Source organism: Dermacentor silvarum, chromosome 2 (assembly GCF_013339745.2).
Source record: "Dermacentor silvarum isolate Dsil-2018 chromosome 2, BIME_Dsil_1.4, whole genome shotgun sequence".
NCBI classification, from domain to species: Eukaryota; Metazoa; Arthropoda; class Arachnida; order Ixodida; family Ixodidae; genus Dermacentor; species Dermacentor silvarum.
In genome coordinates, this window is record NC_051155.1 from 254,634,201 (window position 1) to 254,660,400 (window position 26,200).

The 26,200-nt window shown below is 46.7% G+C and overlaps 1 protein-coding gene across 1 annotated transcript in view; it reads left to right on the top strand.

Moving 5' to 3' along the window:
* Nucleotides 1-24,302, top strand: part of LOC119443162 (prostaglandin E synthase 3) — a 42,912-nt gene extending 18,610 nt beyond the window's left edge. Inside the window, exons 3-5 of the mRNA XM_037708326.2 lie at nt 5,988-6,230; nt 21,382-21,409; nt 24,120-24,302. Of these exons, the coding sequence (XP_037564254.1) occupies nt 5,988-6,230; nt 21,382-21,409; nt 24,120-24,163 (315 nt within the window). The 3' untranslated portion in view covers nt 24,164-24,302. The remainder of the gene's footprint in view (nt 1-5,987; nt 6,231-21,381; nt 21,410-24,119) is intronic.
* Nucleotides 24,303-26,200: the final 1,898 nt, after the last annotated feature.

Sequence of the window (26,200 nt, forward strand, 5' to 3'; positions counted from 1 at the left end):
TGTTTATGTAGGTTTAAGGTGTATTTCATTTTGCATTTTATTAACATCGATAAATCGCTCTCGACCACTCGCGACCGGTCTGCGTTTGTGATCTCCGACGTCACACAAGTGTAGTGCGGGAAATACAAAGGGGCGTCAGCACCTATCCTTCAGTTTTTCGCAATTTTCTAGCTTATTAAACATCTGTTCGCAGTAAGAATAGTATGACTGTCATCGTGAAAGGATAATCTACCAATAAAGTTCAACTTCCGGTTTCTCTTTAGTGTCCCTTGAAGGCTGAGTTCAGACCTGGCCAGTTAGAGCTGCTGTCAATATTTTTTCTGATGCTGTGGTGGCAGTGCACAATGTTCACAGGGAGATGGACCCTGTCTTTAATAACAACATAACAGTGGTTTGTGATGGGACATGGTTAACACGTGGCCATACATCCCACAATGGTGTTGGCACTAAAATAGAATTGTTCACTGGACTGGTGCTCGACTGTGTGGTCCTATCAAACCATGCCATGGTTGCACGCTGGGCCCCAAAGAAGGTCATTAAGGCTATGTTGATTGAAAAGCATCACATGTCTGCCAAAAAAACACAGATGTGAACTCTGGCAGAATGGAGGTTGACGCAGCATTGACTCTATTCAGGAGGTCTCTTTGAAAACATGGTTTGCGATACACAAACATTGTTTGTGATGGTGACATTAGAACTTTTGTAGCACTCTGTCCGGACAAGACGTATGGTTTTATTCCATTTACAAAAGAGGACTGCATTAATCATATCATGAAAAGGATGGGGACCGTTCTGCATGCTCTGATCACAAAAGACAAGGGGAAGCTCTTGGAGGGAAAGGTGGCCTCACTCAAGATTTAATAAACTGACAAATTACTATGGCATGGCTCTGCGTGATGACAATGTTGAAGACATGCAAAAGGTCATGATGGCAACATATCTTATAACATCTACCAGTGAAGACCCCCATCATGACCTTTGCCCGCAGGGGCCCCAAAGTTTGTGCCAACATCAGGCTGCAGAAGCAGAGAAGCCTCCACCTCCTCACAAGTACCGGCTTGGAGAGCACGTTGGCGATGCATTGATGCCCGTGTACCAACGCCTTTCTGACATGCAGCTCCTCAGCCATTGCCTAGGGAAAAAAACCCAAAACGCTGCCGAAAGCCTTCATTCGGTCATATGGTCGCTGCTGCCAAAAGATAAAATTAGCAGTGGCTTAGCTCGGCTATGCAACGATGTACGTAGCGTGGTTCAGCTGGTTATTCTTGGCTTTCCTGGTTGTCTAGTGCTTCAATGACACACACACACGGTATACACCTTGACACAGCGTCTTGTTGCTGCTGAGATGGTCGGGCACGTCACTCAGCCTCCTGGCGACGCCGCTTTGTTCGTCCCTTTGCTCCGGTGTCTGTGCAGCACATTTAGCCTTCTTTTGTTCGTTCTTCCTACGCTCAACCGCTAATTGCCAGGCAACTACTTCGGGATCCGATGAGTTACGCTCTTCTGCGCAGCTGAGCAGCAATTTCGCTGTCCTTCATGGCTATACCACACTGGCAAACGCCCCGCTAAATGTATACCCCCACTGATACCTCTGCGCTTGCGCACGAAATGAGAGGCGCTATCAAGTGGCTCCGGCGTAGTGTCAGACTTGGCTGCTGCACAACAGAGGTGCGCAGCTGGGCACGCGCCAGTGCGTCTGCCGCGGCTATGACGTCACTCTTCTGAAATGCACAGACCGGCGAGGCGCGTGCGGCGGCGAAACTGCTCAACCTGGGCCAGTGTAGCTCACGCTAGAAAAAGTGCATCATTGGTTGCGACAGAGACAGCTGTTCATGAGGCAGTATGCAAATACAATGCTGGGGCGGACCGTGCTTATGCTGAGTATTGTGCAACACTTGGACTGTAACCGGGACAACATACTCTTCGCGGAGCAGGTGAAAAGGATGTCTTGGGGAGAAAAAAAAAGGCAAGGGGGCACTCAGGAAGTCGCGCACTGTACACAAAAGGCTACAACCCCGGTGCCTTTGGATAATGTAGAAACTAAGGTACAACTTCGAAAGCTTTTTTCTCAAAACGTCTTTTCTTGCTTCCTGCTTTGCTTGTTCCACTTCATGACCACTAGGTCTATTTCAGTTCCATTTTTTCCCCTGCATTCCTGGATGTACTGTCCAGGGCATGACACTCTTGCTTTTTGCAGTTTGACTTTACTACAATTAACGATTCGGCACTTGCTCTCAGGCTAAATGCCTGTGGTACAGTCGCCTCTTAAAAAATGAGAACTAAAAAAAATTCATTGCAAATAAAACAAATCTAAATGTCACGACCTCAACCATTCATCTTAGAATGCACAGTGCTTTGAACAAGTGTTCTATCATATTGTTTAGGTGATTCAGGCTTGGAACAAGGCCAGAAGGAGAAAAATATTGTACACAAAAAAGTTCTAAAGAAAGCTTAATGAAATTCACACAGTAGTATCACAGTAACATTGCTGATAAGTCTGCCAATTTTCATAAAAATCCACAAATAGTTATCGAACGCCACGTCCTCCCTTAAATGGTTGAATTACATGCTGCTGCTTGTTAAAGGGCAACTCCGGCGATTTTTTGATGTCAACGGATGTCGATGAAATTCGGTGGGTCTGTTCCTCTGCATAGCTCTGTCATGTCCTGAAAAAAGCAGGCTTGAGAGTTACACAGATTTTTTACAAATGAATTTAATTTATTGCCTCGAGCACCCTACCTTACCTCCTCCTCAGTTACAGGCCACATTGTGTATGACGTCAGGAATATTCCACGCAGAGCGTGCAGGTAGTGCAGGAGTCGACGATCGTGAGCTAGTGTTTGGCACGAGATGTTGCTGTCGCGAGAAATTGCATTCCCTGTAGACGGGCAAATGATGCTGGATGGCAGGTGGTGTTGCGTTGTTGGCTGCATGAACTTTAGCCCTCGCCATCCGCACGCACAGTTTGAGCCAATGCCGATCACGTTCAGCCGAGGTTAAGCCTATACAGTGGCCGAGACGTGCGTCTGCTGCTGGCGGACCAGACCAACTGATATGAAGCTAATTAAGCTATTAGGATGAGGAAACCTGCTTCTGTAGTTCAGTTTTGACCATACGGATTTGAAATAAACCATTCCTCATTTCGTACAGTGCACATGCAAAAAGCTAGAAGCGACAACACGACGTGCAATCAACATCTGTATGCGTTGTCGAATGCGGTCAGTCGCACTCGGCGGCGCTTCCCTAAATGAAATGTGACTACACACATCCATGGGTGTACCCAGCACCTCCACCAAATGTAGAGAGGCACTCTAGTTTAATTAATTAGAGCTTTGAGCACTGCAGCGAGAGGTTACACAGCTCAGGCAGCACAGGCACACGGCTTCGACCAACTCGTCGTCGTCTTTCTCGAAGTAGTGCATACTACTCGTTCTTCAGTACACCTATTGTTATGCTGACTCATTATTTAGCTTACGAGGTGCACTGTTTGCCTCGTATCCAAAATGGGCGGCACGCAGAGGCCCCTTCGATACAGCATACGTAAACAACCGTCTCGTTCAGCTGCCAACGATGTCATACTTCATGACATCGGCGTTTCCGCAAGAAAACTATGCATTCTCTAAATGAACGATCAAATGTGCAATGCCCTAATCTATGTCTACGTTACGGAACACTAATTGTGTGCATGAAAAGAATACGAAGAATGATAAGCAGGGCTGCACAACGCTTCCCTGCTACGGTCTCCCGCTCGCTGTTTCCGAAGGTGCACATGTGTGGAAGCACATATCAGCGTGACCCAGAGTGATGTAACGGTGCTTACATGCACAAAATCTGTGTGTTTTCATATGTTCTGACAATAATTGATTTCACCAATGAGCGGCTATCTCAAGCGAACGGCGAGTGGTCGCTGTACCTGCCGATGTAAACAAATGCACCGGTCGGTGCTTTGGACTGTCAGCGGTGTTCTTGCGGGATACAAATGTGGAAAGTCCTGCTCCACATCTTACAGTGAACATGCGAAGTGGTTCCCTGAGAGGGGTAAAACACCTAAAATAGCAAGCAGCACGTATATCAGGGTTAGGGCTACCCTTGGTCTCTATGTTGCAGCGCAATATGTTGCGCATGGGCGCTGGTTCTAGTGGTGGCGGACGGCGATTCATGGCTACTGAATTCGTCTGAATCGTAACTGTCACTGTTCGACAGATCCGAATAGGTGGTGCAGCTTACAATGTCACCCGAAGGTCCGGTGTGGTCACGAATAAGCCGAGCGTCTGCTCTTCGCCGGTTTCGTTAGCCCCGCGGGCGAGACCGGTATGCGTTGCGCGCCTTCCCCGCCGGGGGTACACTCGTGACGTCACACGCAGAGGTTCGCTTGGCTGCTTGCTCAGGTTTCAGTTTCGTTTTTGCGCTTTTTTGCCTATTTAAAATTATTTTCGAATTTGCAGAACAATTCTATCAGGTGCGTCACAGGAGGATCTCGGGAACCTAAATATTTTATTAGCTTGACATGATCAAAAATCCCCGGAGTTGCCCTTTAATGCCTCTGAAATAGCACGCAGCATGACTGAGAGCGCGTCATGTTCCATGTAAAGTCCAAGGGCAGGTTGGCGCGCATCTTTTGTTGTAGTGTGGCCGTGGCTGCGCATAGCTATCAGCATGTCTAAGCGCAAACACAGCCTTGTGTGCCCTATTTTAGTGGTAATCTGCCACTTGTGCAAGGACTTGGTGAGCTGAGATGGCATTTAGTGCTGAAGTTTGTGTAATCTTGACATTTGGAGATGCGTTGAAGCAAGAGGCAGACAAAAGTGTTCGCTCCCTACTGTGGGCATCCCTACCAGCTGCTGGGGTTGAGTGGATACAAGACCATGGTTGGCTTCGCTTTATACCGAGGATGTGAAGATATCGTGAACATGGCATAACAGCATATCTTTTGTTTCGAAAAATGTTTTTTCTTTTCATTAAAATTTGCAGTTTCCAATTGCCTGATATTTCGAAAAATTTCGTGGCGCCTTCCGTGTAAAAAAGATTCATTGGCGACTGTAATTATTTGTATAAAACATAGAACTTCAATCCAGTAAAATTTTATTATAACGGTGACTAATTGTCGATTTTATGAACTTTGTTATATCGGGGTTTAAGTATGCATGAAACTAGTTAAACCCGCGGATATATTGAACTCGAAGGGGATTGCGAAATAATTCGATATATAAAATATAAATTTTATACAAAAATTTTCAAGAGGATTTTACTGCAGTTTGTTATACACGATAATTTGTTATATCCAGAGTCAACTGTGTTTTGATTATTGCCAGATTTCAATAATCCTAGTTCACTGCACGCCTTCATATTCAAGAAATCAGCCTGTGAAGTTTAACATTACATGTTATCATGTTGAGTGCTTCATTATCAATGTTCGTGTAACAGCTGGAACAAATAAACATTTTTAGAAAAACAATCAAGATTATAAGTTGCATGGAAGCAAAATGCTGGAGGGTAAAAATGCTGCAGACTAAGCACAGGGTCCTTAGCTTTTTCCTTCTCATGTGGTACTTATACTATACATTTTGAGGCATTGAGACACTAAGACTTCTGTGATCACTTGCATGTGTTATCATATGCCTCGTGTCTTTAGCCCGCAAACCATTACTCCGAACTGCTTTGCGTCCCTAACTGCCATCATGTTGCTAGTAACACTAAAGTGGTTTTACTTGCTAAGCTGATACGCAATAAATAGTGAGGAAATGAGGTTGCTGCCTAACAAGCATCAGGGGCTAGGCACAAATATATGTAAACAAATGTGTCGGGTTGCTTGGTCCAAAAGCTATTGGCAAGATGTTTCATATTTACAACTTCTGTAGAAGTGGAACTATTGTCTAAAATTTGACATCAAGTCTTCTTCCTACATGTTAGGTTGGTTCTCCCCAACTCGAGTGGAATCCCGTGTCTAGCTGCTGTTTTTGCAAGAGTGGTGCCTTTTTTTTGTGCAGCCCGAGGACAGCCGGTACGTGGTGCGGCCGCGGGGGGCTGAATTTGTGCTGGCCAAAGCAGAAGAAGGTCCCTTCTGGAAGCGGCTGCTCCAGGATGATGTCAAACATCACTGGCTGAAAGTGGACTTCAATAAATGGGTCGATGAGGACGACTCTGGTGATGAGCTGGGTGCTGGTGGTGGTGACTTCGAGGAGATGATGCGTTCCATGGGTGGCCTTGGTGATGATGACACACCGGACATGGTACGTGCGCGGGTATGAGTTGGTGCATTGCATCAAGCACCAAAAACGCTGCAGCAGCATTGCTTGTGCACTGTGGAGTGGAAGAGTGTCGCATCTTGTCAATTTTTTTGGTGATCTTAGCGCAAGCTCATCTACACATTAGTGATGCCCAACATTAGGTGCCACTGGCGACCACGTAATGTGGAAGTACTGTATTTTCTGGCAAACAAGATTTCTTTTTCCAAAATTTTCGGCAACCAGAAGTCGAGGCTCACTACAACGAAATTCACAGGATATGCGAAGAATTTCGTTGTGGTGGAACTTTGTTGACGCAAAATTAGTATGTATATACATACGCCAAACGGCAACGCCGCGGAGGAAACCGAAACCATCGTCTGGGAAGTCTTTGCGATGGCGTGGGAGCAAAGGTGACATCATTTTGCGGCTCATGCACCGTCGCAATGGAGCGGTTTCAATTATCACAATTTCATTGCATATTTATGACAGTGGCAAGCTTGCGCTTACCGGAAGTTTTATTTCCAGAAATCACAGCCCAGATTTCTTACGCTTCACGGCAAGCAAAGGCATTACGCAAATTTCACAGTCTGTTAAAAGAGCCATCCCAATTTCATTGTCGTAAGCTCTGATAACTTTTAAAATGAGGTCAAAAGGATCATGTTGACAACAGCGGCGCGACCGCCGTATTTCGAAAGTAATCTGCGACATGCACAAAGTTCGCGCCCGCTAGGGCCTCATCTTCAAAGCGATCTGCGATGTGGGCAAAGTGCAACTAGTGCTGGTAGAGTCATGTGCTCTGTGCTTTCGACATTTAGTTTCACGTTGAAGTGAGAGACGGCACGGACGTCAATTCGCTCGCTGCTGTTGCCGCGCCTTCTCACTCCAGCGTATTCACACAGTTTCTGCGGTCATCGAGCGAGAAGTGTTCAGTCGGCTAGCATGTGTACCTGTGAGCGCATGACACCGTGCTCAGTAATTTAGTTAACGAATGTTTACAAGTTTATACGGGCAATAAAACTACTATTCTTAGTTCCTATAGCTGTCTACTAATCTGCTATCACAATCGATGTTTCGCCTTTCTGGCAAAACTGTGAAATTTTTTTTCATCCGCTTTCTGCTTCGGCGATCATATGTGCCTTCTCCTCGAGAGAGAGAAATGGCGTAGCCATTTCAATAGGACACACTGAAAGCGCCACCACAGAAAACGGCGGCGATTTTAATCTCGTGCAGGCGCGTGATTACCACGCGTGGCTAGGGATTGCGGTGGCGTAAATTGGTACATTGAATTCGATTTCGTTCGCGAAAACCTCAATCAAGCGGACATACGATCGTCACAGGTTTGGAAGAGCCTTCTAATTTGACTACTCGGCAGTTACTTGTTTCAATTCAGTCCCAGTTTCATTCTCGAAAAGTTCATTGAAGCGAAAATATCGAATAAAATACCTTCATTATTAAGAGACTTTTTGTATTACTTTCTATGGGCATGCTGACGGGGAATCGGAAAATCTTCGTTGTGGCGGAAATTTCTCAACTGCACACTGTGTGGCCGCAAGCGCCTTATCTTGAAAGCGATCTACGTCGGGGCTGAGTCTAGGAGTGCAACAGCGACTTGTACCTTTGTGCGTGTTTCATTCTCACCTCTCAGTTAGCATTGAGATACACAGCACGAAGGTCGCTTCACTCACTGCTGCTGCCGCGCTTTCTCACTCAAGCATTTCGACAGTGAGCGTCTGCGTTCATAGAGTGATGTGTGAACGCACTCATAAAAGGCCCCTCACCAGGTCTGGCCATTTCAAATTGACAAGTGCAGTGCATGTAGTGTGCGCTAACGATCGTACCTGTTAAGTATTACACTGCTACGCGCCGCCAAAAAGAGCTTACGTTTACACCAAACGCCATATGCCCTTCTCCTTCTGGGCGCCGTGCTCCCAACAAGAGTGTCTACGTCTACCGCGCAAGTGCGCTCATGTATGTACGTGGCAGTACTGTAACATCGCTCATAGCGACACGATCAATGGGATGTCCTGGGCCGTGATTTTATAACGAGGCATTATGACTTATTCTACTCTAGTCTTGTCATCCACCGCCCACGGCCGGCTGATCCCGTTAACGCGAGCGGACAGTCGCTCCGACCACTGACAAAGCGCGAAAAGGCATTTTTGCCGGAAAGGCATCGCTACAAAATACCGGTACTGGCACCTTTTGTCTTTAATCCAGTCGATCAGATGGTTTGCAGAAAGCATTTTTCTGTCATTTGCGGAATTTTCTACCTCCTAGGAGGCTTCAATTGCCCTCTTGTTGCAGGTATACGTTGACAGTGCTCTGCGTACAGTGGAACCTCGATTATACGTCCCCCGGTCATGCGACGACCTGCATTTTACGACAGATTGGTTTGGTCCCATAGAAATAATGTATTTAAAAACTCAATTATACTGCAGCGGACGGCAGACAGTTGTCTAGCAACCTTGGGCTCCGAAAGTGTCTGGTGTCTACCAACCAAAACAGGGAATTCTCAGGGATTTTGAATATTCTGGAAAAACTCAGGGAAAACTCAGGGAATTTGTGCCTCTATCAGGGAAAATTACTGTAGGGATGGGCGAATATACGGTATTGTCGAATATTCGATCGAATAATTCTAAATTTGTTATTCGCTTCGATTCGAATTCAGGTATTCAATATTTTCTAATTATTCGGCGCTCCCGAATAGGCAGCCAAAAGCCACGGACGGCCGGCACACATCTCGGAGGCTATGCTCCACGTCAAGGCTGCCATACATCAACTATAAATCTCGAAGGCTATACGTTTTTAAGAATCCGGCACCTCAATAGCGCGCACAGAACACGTAGCAATTACGTCAACCAGCGTGCTTCGCATGGCCATAACATCGAATCCAATTTTGACTGGCAGTTTTCCCGGGGAAAAAAACGTACATTAGTCGCACCATTCTATAAGACGCACCGACGAAAAATTCAGAAAAAACCGTGGCTTGTACACCGGAAAGTGTATTCGAACTATTCGATTCAAAATTATTCGACCAAATCACTATTCGCTTCGAATTCGCTTTGAACCTCAAATGCACTGTTTGCCCATCCCTAAAAAATTTGCTGTAATTTTATTGAAAGGGAACGAAAGTTGCAGTAATGGAGGGAGGGAGAGGAGGCGACGTTTAGCTGCGGCACCAAATGCGTATCTATATAAAAATGTTGTGAGGCGAGAAGGTGGTAAAGACTTCGGACGCTTCTCGACGAGTGTCCCGTTCTGATCTCGTCAAAAATCTCCGAGCCGCCCCCAGAGGCACCGGCAACAGTCACCAACGCCGTGTGCGTTTGGTGCGAACGCGGGCAAAACGCCGACGGCGTCGACAACAGTTCTACGCATTGCTGGTGCTGCTGCATGTCCAAGTTTATACAGCTGACAAAACTACTAATCTTACTCCGTATAGCTCTCTACTAATTTGCTATTGCAATTGATGCTTCACTTTCGGGTGAAACTGCGACATTTTTTTTTAACATGCTTACTATAGAGTGACAGCATCAGGCAACATGGTGTCAGCCCGTCTTGATGTAAAAGAAAGTTCCGTTTCACTCAGGGAATTTAGCAAAATCACTCGGGGAAAATCTGGCAAACTCGGGGAATCTGAAAATGTCAACTTGGTAGACACCTTGAGTGTTCAACACTTTCGGTTGTACGCAAAGAGAAAAGGAGAGCTATGACACCCTTCTTCAAAAGTTAGAGAGCTATTGTCAGCCCCGCACGAACGAGACCTTCGAACGATATGTGTTTCAGAAGCGAATGGAGGCGGGTGGTAAACCTGTTGAAGCGTTTTTGAGAGACCTGCAATTGAAAGCACGGAGTTGCAACTTCGGAACATTGCGTGAATCTGTGATGCGTGACCAAATTGTGTTTGGAGCAGCTGATGACAAGCTCCGAGAGCTAGCCTACTAAGAGAAGATTCGCTGACGTTGGAAGATGCTATCAAAGCAGCGCAATCCGCGGAAATGGCAGCAAGCCAGAAAAAAAAAGTGGGAGTCATCGGAAGCAAAAGCTGTGCAAGTCAGCCAGGGAGAAGTATCAAACAAGGACAGTATGCCAAAACGAAGGACCTGCAACAAGTGCAAGAGGCGGCATGAACGAAAAAAAAAATGCCTGGCGTACGGTCAAAAGCTGTCAAAAATGTGGCTGGAAGAATCATCTTGCAGTGGCCTGAAGGACGAAGCAAGCAGTCCACGACGTTGAAGAAACGCGCAGTGGTTTGTCAAACGCTGACTACAAAGTCTTGCAAATTTGTGCAAACAGAAGTCCAGAATGGCAAATAGAGACAACTGTGAAAAACACCAAACTTAAGCTGAAAGTCGACACCGGATCACAAGTAAACCTAGTCCCAGTGTGTTGGCTCAACAGTCTCGGTGAGCACAGTGACACTACGCAACTACAGTAGTGACGCCATAAAGCACCTTGGAACAGTAGTGCTGCCTGTGATTCACCGAGGCAAGACACTGAGCGTCAAATATTTTGTGGTGACGAAAAGATGCGCTATACTCGGACTCGCTGTTTGTGAGGACATTGACCTTCTGCATCACATTGCGGACATATCAACGGTAGCGTCTCAAGTTGCCCTGGGACCAGCGACACTTCAAGAGCGCGTCATGAAAGACTATCCAAAACTTGTTTTGCGGCTTGAGATGCGTTAGAACGGCGTACAAAATAGTGCTGCAAAAAGCAGCTTGTCCAGTTATTAAACACCCACGTTGAATGCCACACCTGCTCAAGCAACCGCTGAAAGATGAGTTGCAAAGGATGACCGAGGTGGGCATCACAAGAATTGATGAACCCACTGAATGGGTGAGTCCCTTAGGTATAGTTCGGAAGAAAAATGGTGTGCTTAGAATTTGCATGGATCCCCGAAACATCAATGAAACCCTCAAGCGTGAGCATTTTGAAAATCCGAAGTGTGAAGAAATAGAAGCTGAGCTGACAGGCACCCGTGTGTTCTGAAGACTAGACGCCAACTCTTTTTTATCAGATCCCGTTGGACAAAGAGAGCTCTCGCATTTGTACCTTCAGCACGCCCTTTGGGTGTTTCAGATTTCTTTGCATGCCATTCGGTTTAGCGTCTGCGCCAGAGGTGTACCAAAAAGTGATGTCACAAATATTTGATGGACTCTCGGGTGTGAGGGTACACGTTAATGATGTGCTCATATGGGGCTCCAATGAAAAAGAGCACAAATAGCATTTGAGAGCTGCATTGAACGCAGCTCAGAGACATGGAATCACACTAAACGCCAAGAAATGTGAAGTGGGCATGAAGGAAATAATTTTCCTAGGTGATAAGTAGAGACTGGATTTTAGGCAAATGCCTTTTTTGTTCCTTGCGCTCCTATCGCCCCGCTTTGATATATGAGCATGAATTGGAGGTAATGAAGGGCTTCTATAGTGTTTTTATAGTGCCTATAAATGCCTATTTTGGCGTTTGTGCCTAAATGCCTATAAACGCCTATTTTCAATATCGGCGTCTATATGAACACTATTTAGCCTCAAGTTTCGCTTTCGAGTGCAGTTAGAGATCATTATTCATGTTGTTGGGCAACATTGTCTGTTTGGAACTCTATGGAGTTCAACCTAGTTCTTTAGTTCAACCAACTTCCGGAAAACAACTTCTAGCAGCATTGAAATGGGACGCGCCGGCCAGCATACGCCGCCGCGCTGACATTGTGCGAGCGGTTGGCGAATGCGAAACCGCGGAGAGCCGTCAGGGGAAAGGAGAGTGAAGAGCAAAAGAAGAAAGAAAAATGTGATGTGCATGCTGGCTTTTGTTTTGCTTGTAATTTACTTTTTAAGGTGTTCACCGCCGGCGGGCGTTCCTTCTCATCGTACGAGATCATTCTCAGTGACAAGAGGCACAATTTTGAATCCAAAAATCTGGAGAAGGTGGTAGTTTGCTATTGTTTCCACAATCTTGAAAGTGATTCTTGGACTACATTCCGCGTGCTCTCCAAATATATTTCTTCAAACATGTGCACTTCAAGTGGGCGAAAGTGTATTTGGCAGTGTTCGGACGTCTGGCCTGTACTATTCGGATAATTGTATATGAGAAAATTGCGAAGAGTTGTACCTAACAGTCCTCATGTAAGAACGTGCTAATTTCTTAATAAATCGTAGTCTCTCTTGCATTTGTTATTTGTCTGTTTTTGTTGTCTTAATTTAATTGTGTCACACAGACATAAAGTATCGTTTTTTTTTAATCAGTATTCCCAGCTTTCAAGTATACTTTTTCATGCATGTTTCACTATATGCGACGCTCGAGTACAGTGGCCGTTCAACATGAATATGAGCAGTGTGCTTATTGAATGAAGCCAATTGATCCGTCATTAGTCCAGCAGTTTTATGGGACAATTGCACGGCTATGTTCAACTGCTGGAGCTTTTGTGCCGCCATAGACAATGACATTGCTCGTTTTCCTATTGTAGATATAGGCCGTGCACGTCTTCGTTTGAAATTATTTGCATTTATGCAAAAATTTATTGTGCCTATAGTTACAACGTTGGAGGCCTAAAACATTGCTTTGCCTGCCTATTTTTGGCGCCTAAAATGCGCTTTTTGATGCCTGAAGATCCGGCCTCTAGTGTTAAGATCAGTGAAAAAGGCATACTGCCATTGCCCCAACTCGTAAGCAGCGTCTTGCAGATGCCAGAGCCAAGCACAACGCAAGAGCTTAAACGCGACCTAGGGATGGTCACATATTTTGGAAAATATGTGCCTTATCTCTCGGAGAGGACTACTCTCCTCCGTGACCTGCTCAAGCAAGATAGACTTCACATGGGGTCCCGAGCACACAAAAGAGTTGGAAGCCATTAAGAAGACCATAACGAGCCCAGCTGTGCTTGCGGTATACAACCCTAAAAGAGAATCCAAAGTCTCGACCGACGCTTCAGGATTCGGGCTTGGTGCAGCATTCTTCCAAAGGCATGGTCCTGATTGGAGACCAGTGGCATATAGCTCTAGGCGCCTAACAGAGTGCGAAAGCCGATACTCTCAAATATAAAAGGAGGCGTTAGGCGTAGTCTACGGCTGTGAAAAGTTTCAAGACTATGTGGCCGGAAGTTGCTCATAGAACCAGGTCATCAGCCGTTGATTGCGATATAAAAAAAAAAAATGTCCGACCTGGACTACAATGCCTGTCCCTCCGATTGATGAGGTATGAATACCAGTTTGCCTATGTTCCGGGTAAACTTATAGTTCTGCTCAACACACTGTCCAGTTTCACAGAGCCTTTCTAACTGGCCTCGCATTTAAAGGGCCACTAAACCACCTCGGATATTTTCTGAACATTTCAAGTAAACATGTGCATCGAGTTCAGAATGCCGTCACGATCAACGATGCCAAACGCTGTAGCTCTACGCGCCCTGGGCGCGTCGCAAAAAAAAAAAAAAAAAAAAACATTGCCGTCCTCCTCTCCTGGCCTTTCCCCAGCGGTCGTCGTGATGTCAGTGTCAGTGACGATGCCCATTGGTCGAACAAGAATGTACGACTTCCGGTTTGTCTGCTAGCAGGTACGCGCGCTCCCTGCTCTTCCTTGTTGTGTTACTCGCTTGTGCGCCCTTGCGAATCGGTAATTACGGCCTGTAATATATGCAAGTGCCAAATCGCTCGCGTTCCAACACAGTCTTGCTTAGCAGTTTGATTAGCTGTGCGAACAGTGCGACAGTGTTGGCCTTTCTAGATGAACGTGCAACACATGGTCTATCGCGGCACGCTTCGCATGAACACCCGGCACCGCAGCAACAGCGGGTAGCCGGGAAGCGCCGTGTCCACGTCCCCGTTACCGACACGGTAACTCGCCGCATGCCGTTTGTCATTCGCGGGCCGCCGTTCGACAACTGTTTTCCTCGCAAACGGCGAGATTTCCTTGCCGTAGAGAGGATCAGATCGGGACCCATTTGTGCCGTAGCCTCACCGCCGCCGATCGCTCGACGGCGCCGATATCGTCGCTAGGCCTTTTCCGGCTCACTTCAAAGCCAAAACGGACGCCGCTTCAGAATGAATTACCGACGCTCACAAGCCGCAATATTTTGTTACCGTTATCGCTCTTCGCAATAATTGTACATGAAAAAGAAAACACGCTTATATTAGCGGCGCCGTCTGCTGCGATGCGAGCACAACCTATTCCGTCGTCTCCCATTGGGAGCCGTGCACGGCAGCTGAGCTCAACAAGTATCGGAGCTCTCGAGTTTATGTTTAACGTTTGACAGTGGGTATCGTTCTTCATAAAATATACAATTTACGCATCACTTTATCTAGGGAAAATTATTTTGCTTGGAACAGAAGCTGGAGCCGATGTTTTTGTCGCCGGTGGTGGAGGCGCGCAGCTTCGCAGTCGTCGATTGGCCCGTTCATCGTGCTGTGGGCGGTGCGCCGGCCGAGTTACAGTCTACTTTGGACACCTCTCGCGCGGCAGACGTTCTAGGCACGGGAGGCTGGTTCGCTGTCGGTATATTTGCCGCTAGCGTGGACGTGCCTTAACCGGAAGTGGGAGGTGTTTTGAGAAGCGCGTTGGCGATGACGTATGTCTCCTGACATTTGGAAGCAGCACTCGGCGAGAAGAGTAGCGAAGGAAAGAGCGAAACGAGGGAGGGCCGTTTTTCGATTATCAAACGCATGTAACTCCGCTATTACGGCACCATTTCGAAAACTTCTTGCGGCTACGTGCATGTTGCAGACTCGTGCACAACTGCAACACCACAACTAAATTTCGACCTCTGGGTGGTTTAGGGGCCCTTTATATGGGGCTTGCAGCTGGTCCCGTCATCTGCAAATCGCCGACGTCGTGACACCTGAGCCGAGGCAGACTTTTTCAGCTCCTCAGCCATCAAAATTGTTCGTCTCTCGAAGCGGCCGTCGTACCGAATGCACGGCATCGCCATAATATCACGAGTGAACGGAGTCAAACGGCAAAACGCCGTAGGGTATTGCGGCATTGTAACCAGTCACAAGCACAGCGAAAACAGCATCGATTCCAACCAAAAACAAGTTACGACTTCAGTCGACTTCTCTGTGGATTGGATCGAGATGTAAAGTTACAGGTTTTCAACGTCGCACTACAAATCGCGGAATTTAGAGCATTTGTTTTAAAATGGACAATTTTGTCGTTATTCGAATGTAACGTGAGGATCGAGTTCAAGCAACAAAAATCGTGAAAATATGCGCGTTACTATCAATAAATACGGTAATTTTTTATGATTTAACCCTTCGAGGGTCGAAATTTTTTGGCCAAATGCGACCCGTCAGGGTCGATTTATTTATTGCTAATTTAAATTCTTTGAAAGAACCTATTTCGAAAAAATATGGTAGTAATTTTTTAGAGTGACAGTAAAGTGAGGAAAAAATTGTTTGTGTGGTAAAATACAATGTTATTCATGAGTAAGAAGATAAGTGCACTGAAAAATGGTGTGCACATCCGGAAATCGGAACAAGTGAGAAGCCTTCGTCTTATTGCCAACAAGGTGCAGTGGAGCTTTTGTGGTCGCCAAAAAAAAAGTAAACGCAAAAACGGCAGCATCGTTTGTGTATATATGCGCCTGCCTGGGAACAGGTGTAACAGTGCCGCAGTGGGCGATAGACGATCGAGTTACAAGCGGTCACCCTTTGAGAGATTTGAAACCAGATCGCCATCAGTTTAGCGCGTGCCACAAGCGATGTCCGCCGCAGGAGAAAACCACAACTTGCCGCCGGTGCCACGCGCATGCGCCTGGATGTGCAAGCGATAGCTGACGCGCCATTGCCATTTCAAAAAAAAAAAATGGAAAGGCATTGCCAAGTAAACAATTCCACGTGTTCCTGTCGAGTGGCAGCACATGCCAAGCGAAAGAAATGATCGACAGAAGCGTGGTTTTTACATGTACAAGCGATAACGTAAATGTACGTCATTGATCATTTTGAAGGTGTCACGGAGGACGTACATTTACGTCATTGACCCTGAATGGTTTAATCTGCATTCCTTGGAGCAGTGCTTATTCCGGCGGTCTGTACATGTTTCCGACTGTAATGTGTGCCGCCTGCCATTGCGTTGCTTAGCAACCCCCTGGCCGAGCGTCGCGCTATATGCTCGGGAGAGAGAAGCAACCGCCTCGCGGACCGTCGCGCATTATGCTCGGGAGAAAGGGAAAATGAGAGCGAGAGAGAGGGTGTGCGTCGTGTGCTATGCACGGGAGAAAGAGAAAATGAGAGCGAGAGAGAGAGAAACAAATTGTAGCAGCACCAACAAGGCAACACACAGAGGTGCTGCCGGCACCATAGCCAGGACCAGCTAGGAACCATCAGTTCTGTGTCTTAAGCCTTGCGCCACTAGTGCAAGCTACCCCGATTATTTGGGGCAAGACAGAGCGTCACTGCCGACGTTCTTAGTTTTTCGATTATACGACGGTATTACGTGGTCCCCTGAAAGTCATATAATCGGGGACTCCACTGTAGTAGGGCGTGCTTGTTCGCAATTTCATACTTGCTTCCCCGTTTGTACTTCTCCTTCAGGGTCTTGGCACAGTATGTGCCACACACGAAGACATGGCAGCATACGCATGTTGTAGGTCTGGTCATAACACAAAGGGGCACTGACACAACAAATACAGTGGAACCTCGTTGATACAATCTTCGCGGGAACCTGAAAATAAAATTTATCATCCAAAAATTGTATTATCCAAAGCAAGCCCCAAGACGTAAGAAAACAGGCTTACTTGGTGACAAACTCGCTAGCAAAGGTTCCTGTGGCATCAAGTAATACTGCTCCGCATAACACACTTGTTATGTAGTGCAGCATCATGACACCACACAAACCACAGCCAACAGTTTTATTGAGCAACATTAAAACAGCTCGTCAGTTTCCGCAGAACTTTCTTTTTTTCTAAGACCGTAAACAAGTTATTTTGAGAAAAAAAAATTACACCATCTTCCCGTAGGGGAACCCTGAGTAGTATGCAAAGCAGCCATGGGGTCGACTTAAGGTAGTTTTATCAGCTGTATAAACTTAGACATGCAGCAGCACCAGCAACGCGCAGAATAGGTGACCCGTAAAACGAGCAATCGCAGGGAATTGTGGGGCGCGCCGTCTGCTAGCAGCTTCCGGTTCGACGGACGACGCGGCGGCATCGGCGGCCTGCCCGGCGCATGTGTTTTTCTACGCGGTTTCAACTGTCAGTCGTGCGAAGCTTTCCGTCCGCTTTGTTGAACAGCAATGTCGTACCATTCATGCAGATGATTTCTAGGTTTCAGTTCACTCTGGGCGCGACGATGACGAGCCAAGAAAGGCAAGGATACGCTTTTATTCACAAAGGAACTCTGGTTTTCGTTTCGGCGGCCTTTTTTGTGTCTGCCAGGTTTAGCTCTACGACATTTGCCGTTACTTAGACGCACCGTCACTGACTGCTCTGCCTGCGGGTCAGTCAGACAGGTGAAAAAGTTATCATTATCCGATAATTTACCAAGCGTATAGAAGCATTACTCAGAAAATCGGGTGCTGAGGTGATGGCTACAGTGGTGCATGCTGTTCTGTGATCGCTGTTCTGTCTGCCAGGTTTAGCTCTACGACATTTGCCGTTACTTGGACGCACCGTCACTGACTTCTCTGCCTGCGGGTCAGTCAGACAGGTGAAAAAGTTATCATTATCCGATAATTTATCAAGCGTATAGAAGCATTACTCAGAAAATCGGGTGCTGAGGTGATGGCTACAGTGGTGCATGCTGTTCTGTGATCGTAGCTAAAAACCGATATCGTCGGTATAACGGCGCTGCTAGAGCTGAAAATGATAACTTTGCGCGCTGTCAACGGCATTTCTCGGTCGAAACTCTATAGGTACATTTGAAGTGGTACGTAGTTAGACGTTCTCGCTTTATTGTCAACAATGGCCGTATCGCCGTCATTTTACGGCTGCGCATTATCTCTATCTTTGCTGAAGGAGCTAAGCAGTTGGTTACGAGTATTAAGTATGTATCTCGCTGTGTCCCGCTTATATTCGCGTCGTAAAACCTCGTTTCATAATACTTCTATATGTGCATGCGAGAACTGAAATAGTTCTGGTTGCCTGAGTCAATATTAGAGAAAGAAATATCTTGGGGAATTTATTTATTTATTTATTTTATTTATTTATTATTACTGTCAACCCTCATAGAGGGTCATAACAGAGAGGACAATACAATTACATGCATCAAATGTAATTCCGTGTCAGCCCTTACAGAGCTAATCGCCGCCTGATAAGTGGCACTGTACGTTCATTTTCTTTTTGTTCACGGATGGTCTCTGCCTTGTTACAGTTTTGGAAGTGGCAGCCATTCCTCTGATGCTTGTGCACAGCTGACTCAGCAAGGGTTGCTGCATGCGTTCACCTTTATCGCTTGAATTTGAATAACGGCTGAACAGCCGACGATGGTTTTGCTAGGCACCTGCAACCGGGTAATCTTCGAGTGGGACAAAGCGGGACTGCAAGCGCAAGTGGCTCAGTCAGCTAAGGTGTTTGCGCTGCTGAGCACGAGCTCGCGGGATCGAATCCCGGCCGCGGTGGCCGCATTTAGATGGAGGCGAAAAGCGAAAATGCCCGTGTGCTTGCATTGTAGTGCATGTTAAAGAACCCCAGGTGGTCAAAATTAATCCCGAGTACTCCACTAAGGCGTGCCTCATAATCAGAACTGGTTTTGTCACGTAAAACCCCAGAAACAAGAACGGACTGCAAGCGCATCAATGGAATGCAACGGCGAAACGGTGGCGGCGGCTGCGCTGCCTCGAACCGGAAGCAGCTAGCAGACGGCGCATCCCACAATCCCTCGCTGTTTTACGGGTCACCTATTGTTGTCGACACCATCGTCGTTTTGCCCGCGTTCGCATCGAACGCGCGCGGCGTTGGTGACTGTTGCCGGTACCTCTGGGCACCGTTGCGCCTTACCATCGCACCTCTAACCTAAGCTGCTTTGCATTATTGTGCGCGGAGCTGCAGGTGTTGCCATTCATTGCACAATCCAGAGAGGAGAGGAGGATGCGCATGCACAGTAGGGGTGTGGACGCCGCACGGCGGATGGATGGTGGGAGGGAGTGACATAGCCCCGACCATAAGCTGCTTCGCATCTAAAATAACAAGTTCCTTGACATAGCTACTTTCGGAGGTCACGGCACCACGAGGCAACAAAGGAAAACCGTAGCGACCATGACACAACGAGCGATACGACTGGTGGACGAGGGCAGGCGCTTCATTCAGCCATGTGTCCGCATGAAGATCTCGCCTGAAAAGCCAACCAAAACAAGCGCAAGCTGCCGCGAGCAGACGGCGCCTCCAGAGCGGCCGTGGCACGGGAAACTGGTGTCATGCGGACCCGCCCAACCGCTATTTTCGCACTTGTATCGTCTGCTTGCGTCAGCTTGCGCTTGTGCTTGTTTTGGTTGGCTTTTCAGGCGCTCCGCAACACCCCAACGACTGCCGCTTCACGTCGACACCTGGCACTGCGGCTTCGGGGTACAACCGACCGCACCGCCAAACAGAGAGGGAAAAAAGAAAATGGTGATACCAAAAAAAAAAACATGTAGCCAAGGCGGGATTCGAACCGGCGTACCCCCATCTCAAAGCAAGCGTCGTAACCACTACGCCATACAGATACACTTCCAGAACATGCATTCACGCGAACCATATGATTGCGTTCGAGCGCCCTCGGTGACAGAAACCACCTAGAAACATGGTACGCGTGAGCAGTGCATGGCGGCGGCAGTGGTCGAGCACTGGGCTTGGGCGGAAATAGAAACACGCGGGACCGGCTAGCTTGCGTACTAAGCATCCGAACTGCGAACCAACCCAGTGACGAGCCTCCCTCTATACCACGCGACATCCTCGAACACCTAAGACAGGAGCAGAGGCAATATGGACGCCCTCACCCAAAGATAAACAGTCAACAGGCAAGGAATTGGCACAGATTTCAAACACACACATACCCAAACCTACATACACTTAGCCGTATGTAGTTTTGCGCTGCTTGAAGTTCGATATATCGACAGTGGCTGCTATTTTTGTTCGATGTAACCATACTTTTTGTTATATATTCTCACTCACATTAGTGTTAAAAAATGTTCGATGTAAACGGTTTCGATATAGTCGGGTTTGCCTGTACCATCGAGATGATACTGTCGACGGGAATAGGCGCGGTCACGAAAGTGTTAATCCTTTCCGGTGCATGCAGTCCACAAAAGCTTAGCCTTTGGTATCTGAGGAAGCTGTCGCTGGGGTGTGATTGCTTCTTCTTTCTGGGGTTTTACCTGCCAAAAACAGTTCTGATTGTGAGGCACGGCGTAGTGGAGGGCTCCGGATTAATTTTGGCCACCTGGGGTTCTTTGACGATGGTGGCAAGCATGTTGCACAAGCCAGGAGCTTACCATGGTAGAGTGCAGATTGAATTATCTGTGGTGGGTTTGATTTGTGTGTGAAATAATGAGCTTTTTTACCTTTTGAGGGTCAAAGACTTGAAATATACAGTTGCACGAACAAGTCCGAAATAATATTGCCCTATGTTTGCTATGCCGTCTGCATGTTTGAAAATTGCACCAATTTTTCAGCTCTTGTAGAGTACTAGATGCTGCCACTTTGTGTGGATATGAGGTACGCACCATAATCTTTTGGTTTTCATTACACGGCTTGCCTACACTGGCGCGTTAGCAACTGCTTGTCCAGGTGCATGGTGGCTGGTTTTTTCTTGCGGGCTGTTCACATTTGTTGCGCTCGCAGACATGTACACTCACAAACTAGACTTCGCCTATATATTACATTTCCAAATTTTACTCAGTACTGGCATTCAGTATCAGGTGGCTATCTCTGCTGTGGTAAATATAAACAGTATTCTGTGATTCTACACTTCTGAAGACCTGGAAACCTTGTTGCATTACAAGGTTAAAGTGCATATAAAAACACTTTTATTTGTCAAGAATAATTCTGTTTAGCAAAAGCATGCTTCGCCTACAAATATTAGAAAGATTACAGGCCACAATGCGTACTTGTTCTTGCGCAGAAAAATATATTACGATCTCCACTTCCTGGAGGGTCCAGCTTTGTAACTAGTTTCATCCATTTTCAGGCATGATCACATCGCACATTTCAGAATCGAAGAACTAATCCTTCTTATTTTATGCTTTCAGGAGCAGACGGGGGACAGCGATGATGAAGGTATGTGCCACTCCAAAACATTTAATGGGTGACATGGGTTGAGATAACCATGGTATTTCTTGATCAAGTCTGATAAAACTGCATATGCTCATTCAGTTTTTTGTGTCGATTTTAAATATTCAGTTATATTTTGTATATACATAGTAATTAGTGGCCGAGATAATTAATAACCTGTGTAATTAAAATTGAACTGCAAACAAATTCAAAATTGAGCAATTTTCATTTTACAGCCCATTGAAGTTCTGTGTTCACAGTATCGATAGTAAGAGCAAATGTCGATGTAAGTAACTTTTGGAGCTGAAAATGAAAAAATCTGCTCTCAGTGATGCCTTCCCAACACATTTAGCTTTGTGCTGCAAAAAAAAAATAGCTCTACCTGTCCTAATTCCAAATATAGTGATGCGAAGATATGTTGTATTGACCTAAGTAATATGATGAATGTCTGTTTACATCAGGGCCATGGCTCTTTGTGATGTATTACAAGTGCTTTGTCACTGTGCCCTGAATGCATTTGCTTTTTGAGGGAGATAAGTTCTATTTTTAAAATGACTCTTTGTGCAAAAGAGAGAATACATTTGAATGATACATAAAGGTAGTATTGGAGGAAGTGGGCTAAGGGAAGGAGAAGCGAAGTGTAGTATAGCCGCAGCCCATAGAGAAAGAAATTCAACAAGAGCGGACACTCCCATAGAGCCCAGTGGCCGAATTGACTGTAGTGCACCAAACGGCTGATGTTGGAACTTGAACCACACTTTCGGTTTTGGGTGCGTGTGTTTTGAATGCTAGCTGGTATGTTGTGCAGGCTGCACTAATCTTTTTTTTTTTTCTCTCTCGCTCTCTTTTCTACTGTTTTAACCGTGCAAATCTGCAGCGCGCAATTTCATAAAGTAGACACAAGATGGGGAAATGTTTACTTTGCTCTATATAAGTGCTCATTTCGGGCTTTCTGTGCATTCATCCAATGTTGTGGCACCAGGTGAGCAGCAGTAGTCCCCGTACGAAGCTCCACTGGATGGCTATCAGCTGAAAAAAGTAAATGACAAGCATGTCATTTTGGTATTTAGACCTCATAGAAATACTGCATGTAGAGGTGAAAGTGGTGAATGGGCAGCATTACAAACAAAAGCAATTCGCTTTTACATACATGGCGTAGAAGATACCTCACTCATCTCAAACAATACCTTAAAATATGAAGAAAATGTCTACTTTCCAAGCATTCCCCCAATCTCGGGCATTACTTCCTGCACTTTAAGAGCACTCATACACAGGTGACTGCATGTTTTCGACACAACTGGGCCTCAGGTGACGCGATGGTGCACACGTCCACAGAGGTGGCCACAACACACGCTCTAGAGCCAGGCTATGCTAGACGCTTGCAGAATGCCTTCTACTCACACTCAAGACAAATGCGTGGGTGCAAAGCCTGTTTTCAGTCGTTCAGAAGACTGAATTTTCGAGTTACAAGTTCCTGGTATTTGAGCTCCTCGGCGTTATCTTTTGCTCCTTCTGCCGGCACAAGCACCAGACTTCCGTGTTATCACTCTTAGCAATCGCTCATCGCGTTTTCGACAAGCGTGAGTACCGAAAGAAGGTATATGTTGTTGCGGGGCCATAAAAAGTGTCAGAAACTTGTCCCACTGAGATTCAGTACATGCCAAAACAACTTTGTCACCATGGCCGAACTGCTTATCGTTAATTGCGTCACAATGTGTGCAATTAGCGATAATTAGGTGCAGCGAACGTGCTCATAAAAGTACCCTAAGGAGTAACGAAATTGCTTTTTAATAATGTTGGCTGCTTGAGAAAGCGCCACAAACTTGTCCTAGTAAGATGCATTACATGTGAAACTAACTGCGCACCACGGCTCAGCTGCTTATCGCTACTGTGTCACAGCGCCTGGTGCGGCCAACGTGCCTCGGAAATATCCCAAAATAGTACCGAAATTAGTTAATGTTAGGGCGCATAGAAAGCGTCGCAAACATGTCCCAGTAGGATTCAGTACGCACCAAACTAGCTGTTCTTCAGCTAACTGCGTCATAACTCGCTGCTCCATGCCATCAGTCCCAACTGCTTGAAATGCGTCGCAGACTGTCAAAGAAAACTTCTCACCTTGCCGTAGTGCAGTGGTGACGTTCGAAGTGCAGAAGGAATAGAAGAATATGCCAGGAGCCTAAGAAACCAAAAAACGAACAGGTCTTGTCTGGAGTGCTGTTAGCTTGTTGCTAGTGGGAAAGAATAAAACAACTTCTGTTAACTTCATTTCAATTTCTTTTTTCTTTATGCTCGCGGCAGCTATCGGCTGTTAATTAACACTAGCGTGACATACGTCCTGTTGACAGTTTTCACCGAGTGTCCCTTGTTGAATTTCTCTATGTGCTGTTGCATCACATGACTCTTCGTTGAGCACAACCAGTGAATTTCCCAATCTCAATGTTCTGTGATAAAAACAGCCTTCTGAAAGACACCCCCATTAAACAACCGCTTCCTTCAGTGCAGCCAGCATATATATGTATGTATATATATATATATATATATATATATATATATATATATATATATATATGCCTGCCACTGTTCATTTGGAAATCTGGCAAATCTCATTGAACTTCTTGTTAAAAGTTCTCTGCAGGTGCCTTTTTGCAAAATCTATTGTGCTTGTCGGTGTTTGGCAGTAGAAATGACCTTTCCAATTGGCTTGTGATGTCTGCAGAAATTCCAGACCTGGAGAGCAGCAGCAGCAACAACAAAGAGTGAGGTTGGCCGCTAGCCTGTGGCCAGTGGCAGTTCCCGCGTGTACAGACAGCGCCAACATCGGCCCTCTCCATCTATCCCTCTCCCCCTGTTCATTTTGTTTTGCTACAGCCCACCAATAAAGGCACCACCACACCCATAACTCTCTCAAGCCTCTGCATGGCAATCAAGGGGCGCATGTCTTCAGCGTTGCTACATATAATTGAGGATTCTGGCTTGTAATTTCGATTAGGCGCAACCCCTCTTGGTGTATGGAAATGGTGGCTTGGACATTCCGAGCACTACCTGCACTAGAGCTGCTATCTGGGTCAGTTGGTGCATATTGAATAGTAAAAAATGTTGCAGTTTCACCCGAAAGGCGAAGCATCAATTGCGATAGCAAATTAGTAGACAGCTATTCGGAGTAGGGATAGTAGTTTTATCGGCTGCATAAACTTGGACACATTCGCTTACTAACTGAATTGACAAGCGTGGTGTCCAGCGCGCACAAGCAAACATGAATAGATCACACTGAATGATCGCAAACAACGACTGTCGAAACGCTGGCAGCAAGCGCAACCGCCCAGTGGGCGAAGGTTCGTGCGGTCTATCGCTTCAACGGAAACTGAGGGGCGAATGCACAGCGCATCCAAAGGTCAGAGCCCTGTGGAGATTACAGATGGTGCGAGCAAAGTACGAGCGCAGTTGGCGGAGTAGAAGGTGGGCCCCCCCTCCCTCCCGCGCTGCCTTCCCGCTTGCTTGATTTCGCGTGGGAGATTGAGTGGCAAGGTCCCCTTACGCCCGGTTGCAAGGACACGCCTTTGGTGCCGGAGCACAGCGTCGCCCCGCTTCCCTCCCTTCCATACCCCCACTGGCCTTTCACGCGACGGTCGCGTTTGCTTTCCGCCGTGCTTTCGCTTAGCGAATACGGCACGCGGCGACGATATTGTCGCCCTTGGACTTCACGACGACGCTGGCGGCAGAAATCCGGTTGATGTGTCCATATAATTGCGCAATAAAAAAAAGTCAAAAGACGAAGTACAGAGAAGTACGTGTGTGTGCCACGTCTCTTCTCTGTACTTCGTCTTTTGACTAGTTTTTTTACTATTCACTACCTGCACGTCTTTAGCGCAGATTGTGATTGACTAAAAAATGCTGTCTAGGTGGTTTTGTTGCTACTGGTTGCTGCGGTCGGCTACACCGCGGCCGCCACGAGTTCACTGGCCAAGCACACTGCGGCTTGCTGAGGCACGGCCGGGCTCGACTGGCGCTTGCGCTTGCTTCTTACGGCCTTCGCATAGGGGCTAGTTCTTGCCTATCACCGCTCCTTGGTGGAGGGCGCTGTGTCTTCACCCTGCTCAGCTGTTCCCAGCCGATCAGTGAAGCGCGCGCAACGCTGGAAGATGGGGTCGGGCGTGCTTCTTACCTCACCGTGCATTCAAAAACAAGACGCCTAATTGTAGAGGACGCGTAAATGGTTTAACTAGGCTTCTTATAAATGCATGCACTGTAACCGTATTAATATATCGAGCCTCCTTAAATTCACTGGGGAACATGGAGATGCATGCGCCGGGAGAACAGCTCTCCTGCCTTCAAACGCATATGCATTTTGAGGAATGAAAGTATTCATTGCTCGTATGCACTTACACCCCTGTCACAAGGCACATGTAACGTCATTTGCAGTAAATGACATTCATACCGAATGACATTGCGCTCACGCGTTTCCAGTTTACACAGGTAAACAAAATGGCATTCGCAATCAGCCTTTTGCATGTCCCGAGTGCGCATGCGCTGTACCCTAGCGGCGAGCGCAGAAATCTTTTTGTACGGATCGGTTGTTCGTGCAGCTGACAACGCGCGCGTATGCAGCATAGCCATCGAGGACGCGAACTCTTTTTTGTCCGCGCTGTGCCGGTCAACGACGCTGGTATTTGCGCTGTGTTTCGGTAGAAACTTCAGCTGTTCACAGCTATATTCGGTTAACGTCCGGTACATCACAGTTTATGCCGACACGACACCGATGTCGGTCAGAAGTCGACCTCACGCTGGCGCCAACGCTCG